The sequence below is a fragment of the Psammomys obesus genome, unplaced genomic scaffold (genome assembly GCF_907164565.1).
Source record: "Psammomys obesus unplaced genomic scaffold, mPsaObe1.curated_primary_1811, whole genome shotgun sequence".
Classification (NCBI taxonomy): Eukaryota; Metazoa; Chordata; class Mammalia; order Rodentia; family Muridae; genus Psammomys; species Psammomys obesus.
In genome coordinates, this window is record NW_026596040.1 from 37,596,453 (window position 1) to 37,602,452 (window position 6,000).

General features: G+C 45.3%; 1 protein-coding gene across 3 annotated transcripts in view; it reads left to right on the top strand.

Moving 5' to 3' along the window:
• Loxhd1 (lipoxygenase homology PLAT domains 1) overlaps positions 1-6,000 on the top strand; it is a 150,660-nt gene that overhangs the window by 37,781 nt on the left and 106,879 nt on the right. For all 3 annotated transcript variants that reach the window (XM_055622789.1, XM_055622790.1, XM_055622791.1), the window contains exons 6-8: positions 599-747; positions 2,269-2,392; positions 3,873-4,123. In XM_055622789.1, the coding sequence (XP_055478764.1) occupies positions 599-747; positions 2,269-2,392; positions 3,873-4,123 (524 nt within the window). The remainder of the gene's footprint in view (positions 1-598; positions 748-2,268; positions 2,393-3,872; positions 4,124-6,000) is intronic.

Genomic DNA, 6,000 nt, shown 5'->3' on the forward strand with positions numbered 1-6,000 from the left:
AGATGAGAAAGACTAACTTGTGTACTTATGGTACAACGGAGAATTGCAAAACAGCGTAATGGGTTAGAAAGGGACAAAGCATTTATTTCTAAGTCTCAGTTTCTTCATTTGCAGGAGCAAGTTAAACATTGTGTCCTTGTGGGTTGTAGCAAGGAGTAAGATGAAGATCCATGACAGACACAAACGGTGTCTGCTGATAGTCACTGGCTTTGCGTCCAGCAGAGCAGTGAGCAAAGTGGCCAGGATCCCAGCATCAGCCCCTACACCACACTCAACTCTGGGTTAGGACAAGCAAAAGTTAAGATGGGACCTCAAGTCTTAGGATAGGGGTACAGTTTGGTTCACAGCAGCAAAGTCTGCAGAATAAGGCTGAAATGAGAAATCCAGTTATGAGACCCTGACACCAGCAGCACAGGAGGCCAACAGAGCTTTTCCAGAGGCTGGAGGGATGGAAGGAGCTGTTAGATCCCAGCAGGGAGCCGCCCTGGACTTTGTAAGAGCTCTTTCAGTGGGTGGACCATTAAGGTTCTTCTTTCTTCTCTTCTGTGTGTCTTTTTTTTTTTTTTTTTTTTTAACTTTCTTGTGTCTGTGCATTTAGGAGAGCGTAGGCTGGAAAATGAAAAGGACAACTTTGAAAAGGGAGCCGAAGACAAGTTCATGCTGGATGCTCCGGATTTGGGGCAGCTGATGAAGATCAATGTGGGCCACAACAACAAGGGGAGCTCTGCAGGTTGGTTCCTGTCCAAGGTAGGTTCAGTTGCTTGTGTGCAGTCTGAGGCATGGGAGGGGAATGTCTGGCTCCCCAGAGGCCTGAAACTGAGCCTGCCTACTCTGCTGCTTACGTCACTGTCCATCCATGCTGACTTCCTGCCGTCCTGCCTCCAAGACTGACCTTGTTAGAACTTCTAGAATCCTAGTTCTCTCATCGGGCCCGGGGCCTAATTATCCTCCAAGTCTCTACCATGAACCTCCAGACTCTCCTAATTGCTGTGTGTGTGTGTGTGTGTGTGTGTGTGTGTGTGTGTGTGTGTTTCCCTCATCTGTGAAGAACAGAGTCCTACTCAACCAGACTATGTAAAAGTGGTGGAAGTGACTCCCGTACTGAGCGGCGAGATATTTAGTCACACCTGACACTCCACAGTGACCTAAACAGGATATGCTCAGTGAGTTGGGATGAAAGAAGGGGGGCTGGGGTGACTTCAAGGCCACTCCATGTTTTCACTCAGGTGTTCTGAGCCTTCGTGGAGGAAGCCCAGGGGTCATTGGATGTATCTGTGGCCCATTTTAGGAAGGATAAACAAGAAACCTCCACTGCTTGGCAGCTTCATGCTTTCCTGTCCATTTTAGGGGGTGTCCTCCCTTAGGGGATGTCTTACCCTTCTTGGCCTTCACATTGGAAAGTCTTGCCTTGGGATATGTGGTGTCCCTGAATCCATAGAATACAGTGAACTTAACCAGGGACAGGTCCCTTCTCTGGACTCAGTCTCCCCAAAAGAGCTCATCATTGTCTTTCCCTCATGCCTCTTAGAAGATCTGCTTTTCTTGTGGGCTTGTTGATAAGTGGAGAATATTCCTTCCAGATAATGGTTCTTGCTTTTCAACTCTCTCTCTCCAAAAAAGCACCTTATGGTGTATGCTTTCACTGTTCATCATAGAGTATGTCTGTTTTTCTAGTCTTGTTTTATAGCTGTATCCAAAAGGAAGAGTTGGAGGGTATTTAGTATCTCTTTAGTATGTTCTAGATAACATGGCTTCACCACTCCAGCTATATGGTTGTTTTGGTGGAGAGACTTCCTCTATGGCCACTGACATTTGCCTCCCTGGCAGCTGCTGATGTTTTCTGACATGACCACCATGTCCCAGGATTCCTTGTCCTGATTTCAGCCCATAGTTCCCCTTGCAGAGACTCTGCTTCCCACCAATAAGGAATTCGTCTTCTCAAATCCAGACCTGCTCCCCAGCCCCCTTCTTTTGTCCCAGCTCACTGAGCATATCCTGATACACTTTTTGCTTCAGTTCTCTAAAATGCCTTCAAGCAGTGGGAAACTAGTGGCTAGAGATTCGAGTAGTGGTGATTGATAATCATCCCTGGATGGCTTTACGAGGATTTCCTAGTGGCAGCTGTGTCCTGTGATCAGCCGTTTTTGAGATGTGAGGACACGCGAGCATGTTCTTAGAGTATTCTCCATGACTGGACGGGGCTGTAGATTAGCAGGTGCACCCCTCAATGATGCTCAGGCGCTTTCCCTCCTCTCTTTTTCCTCTCAGATTATCATTGAAGATATTGGGAACAAAAGGAAGTATGATTTCCCCCTTAACCGCTGGCTGGCACTGGATGAAGATGACGGAAAAATCCAAAGAGACATCTTAGTGGGTGGAGCTGAGACCACAGGTAGGCTAGAGAGAGGTGAGGACCCAGCTGAATCATCCTTTCTGGAGAGTCAGTGCCCATGCCTGTGGGTTTACGACAGTGCCCATACTGTGCTCAGGCAGGAGCCAGTTGGGTTTGAAGACAGCATCTTGGCTGCCCCAGAAAATGGTCTGGTTCTCTCGGCTGCAGCCAAGGCTGTTGATATCTGAGGAGACAGGGTAATGGCCCTAGACATTGATGGGTAGAAGGAATTAAAGGAGGAAGCCATAAGGATAATTTGTGACCCTCTTATGTTTTGTTTAATCCCCATGGCCACCAACAACATAGTCATTTTCTTGTTGAGATCATGAGGTGAGTAATCAGAGGCATATAGAAGTTAAGAACACTCTCCAGGGTCACAGAGCTTATTGAAGACAGACTTGGTATTTGGTCTGCCTCCTCAAGTCCTCTTACCATAGGAAACCTCCATTCTAAGCCTGTCTGAGGTGGTCATTGGAGTTTGAGAAAAAGCATGCGTGTTGTATACATCTGAGAACTTACCCCTCCCCTGAAGGCCATCTCTCCCCCTGACTGGAGGCACAGCCAGAGTTTTATAGGGTAACATGTAGATCGCACTACAGATTGGCTCCAGTTTTGCCATCAGGAGACTCGATGACACCATTTCCCCCACCACTTTGCAGTGCCTCTGTCTCCCCCGCTGCCTCTGCCCATGGTTCACTCTTGCTAACACTATGCCTTCTGTTTTCTGGACATCTTCATCTCCATGCCTGCCCGCCACCCCGACTCCCTGCCATGTTTGCTGTTTTCTTTGTTCTTAAACCCTGGGACAGAATAAAAAAGTGCCAGCAAGCCTTTAACAGAGTTTCTGTTTCAAATACTTGTGCCTTGCTTTGTTCTTTTTGCCCTATTTAGGGGTTTATTTAGCCCTGGCAGTTCTTCTGCAGAATTCCAAGCGCTCACAATTCCTCCCAACTGATCAAAACCCAAGATGACGCAACTTACTGTGCCTCTCCCTCTTTCTCAGCCCAGGTGACCAGGGAGATGTTAGTGCCCTCTCTCAAAAGTTATATTTTCAGCAAAAGAGCCAGCTAAATGAACGAGATAGTGCTGATATAAATCTCCATCAATGGACCTGACTATTATAATTTGATTAGACATAACAAAATTTATCTAGCAGCTATTAAAAATGTACACACGGTAATTACATTAATAATCAGTACTATTTTTAAGCAGCTCAACTTCCCTCTTCTCTCTGTTTCCCATAATGAGTGCTGACAGTTTCTTGAAATAATAGATGCGGTTAGTATAACCTCACATATACTAACACAATGTTGAAAAGCAAAATGAGATTGTGAGGGAGACTGGTCTGAGTGAAAAAAATGTGAGTGGACATGGTGTGTGTGGCAGAGTAGTGCTGTAGCCAAGATGGAAACAGAGGAATATTTCAATGAAGCTGCTTTAAACCCTCTTTTTTTTTTCTCTCTCTCTCTTTCCATGCCAGCCATAAGCTATATTGTCACTGTCTTCACTGGAGATATCCGTGGAGCTGGAACCAAGTCTAAAATCTACCTGGTCATGTATGGAGCCAGAGGGAGTAAGAACAGCGGGAAGATCTTCCTAGAGGGTGGCGTGTTTGACAGGGGCCGCACAGACATCTTCCACATCGATCTGGCTGTCCTCCTCAGCCCCCTGAGCCGGGTATCCATCGGGCACGGCAATGTGGGCGTCAACCGAGGCTGGTACTGTGAGAAGGTAAGGTGCCAACATAGGAGCGTTCTCTGGTTCAACTACTTCTTTAACTTTTAAGTGAAAACGCTCCCCTGCATCCTTGTGACGGTTGCTCTTAGCTGTCAACCCAACCACACCTGGAATCAACTAAAAACAAGCTGCTGTGCACACCTGTGAGGGGTTTGCAGTTAACCGGATCATTTGAGGTAGGAAGCCCCACCCCTAACCCTGGGCCACACCTTCTGGCGGCAGCCTGTAAGAAGGACATGGAGGACAGAAGCTCTTTGCTCTCCGCCTTTTTGCCTTCACTCTCTGAAAAATCCATTCCTTTACTGGCACTAGAACCTACTTCTTTGGTATTCCAGTGTATACTGAAGAGCAGCTGAGACATCCAGCCTCATAAACTGAGAAACTACTGGGTTTTTGGACTTTCTGTTAGTAGACAGCCATTGTTGGCCTGGCTGGACCACCTCCTGTGAGCCACCCTGAAAAAAATCACATACATCTACACATACATATATATGCACATATATATACACACAAATTCACTTAATATACACATGTATATATGTATGCATATGTGTATATATGTACATACACATGTGTGTATATGTTCATCCATGTTTATATATGTATGTATGTATATTCATCCATGTATATATATATTTACTCAGTTCTGTTCTCTAACGGACCCTGACTAGAATAGTCCTATTTTCCACTTCTCTTGAACAAGCCAGTTATAGAGTACACGGTAATGCCTTGTACAAGATCCTATCCACCCATTTTTGTCCTGTTAGTAGGGACTTATGGGAGTGACTGACTGAGTCAGGTTTCTAAAGACTATGACTACTTAACACATTTTTTACATTTAGGTTGGGAAACGGAGGGTACAAGGAAGTATACCAGGGCCTTGTGCAAGCTAGGCAGGACTCTTAGCCGTCTTCTCCCTTCCACCCCCTCTCAGTCTCTCTCTCCCTCTCTCTGTCTCCTTCTCCCTCTCTCCCTCCCTTCTTCCCTCACTGTAGCTCTTTTTATAAGTTTTTAGGCCGAGTCTCACTGTTTCCCAAGTTGGCCTTGAGCTTGCTCTGCAGCCCAGGCAGATTCACTAATACTGGCACTACAGGCCAGTTTACTTGATAATTCTTTGTCATTAAGGAAGTTTGGAAGCAATGATTCACTTTCAGTGCAAAATGAAGGTTTGTTTTTTTGTTTTTGTTTTTTTTTCCCCCCAATGAAACTAGAATCAGTGCTTTCCAAGAAGTTTCCAATAAAGGAGTTCGGGTTTGTTTTGGGAGTCTGCCTGAGCTGCAGAGCGAGTTCAAGGCCAAGTTGGGAAAGAGTTTGTTAGGTGTAATCATATAGATCTTAAAATTTGTGTTGTCACAATACTCTTATAAACTATCTCTGTTGCTGATCAAGTACTTTCCAGTACTGAGTTTATATACAATCATCTTTTAAGCTGTGTATTAATTTTTAATGATTTCTCCGTGCACTCTTTGAAGGTCTTTTTCCGTCAGCGAGTCTTCCCACAGCTTGGTTGGTCTTCAGAATCTGTTTCAACAGACAAACGTTACAATTTCTTTTTAAATTTTGAGTGTGCAGCTTCAGATCTACAGTAGCATGCTGAACAGAAGGCTGAATAGCATATACTCTTGCTTCTAATGGCGTGTGAGAGGGTACATGCATGTGTATATGTCTTTACATGCACACGTGTGCATGCATATGTGTGGGGGTCTCTCTTTCTCATTCTCTCTCCCCACCACCCCGCGTGTGCATCAAGCCTGGGGCAGCAAGCATGCTAACTGCTACCACTGACTTGCACCCCAGCTTTTGTTTTGTAGTTAAAAGCAAATGCTTCTAATGTTTTATTTCATTAAGTATGTTTGAGGGGTTTGATGTAT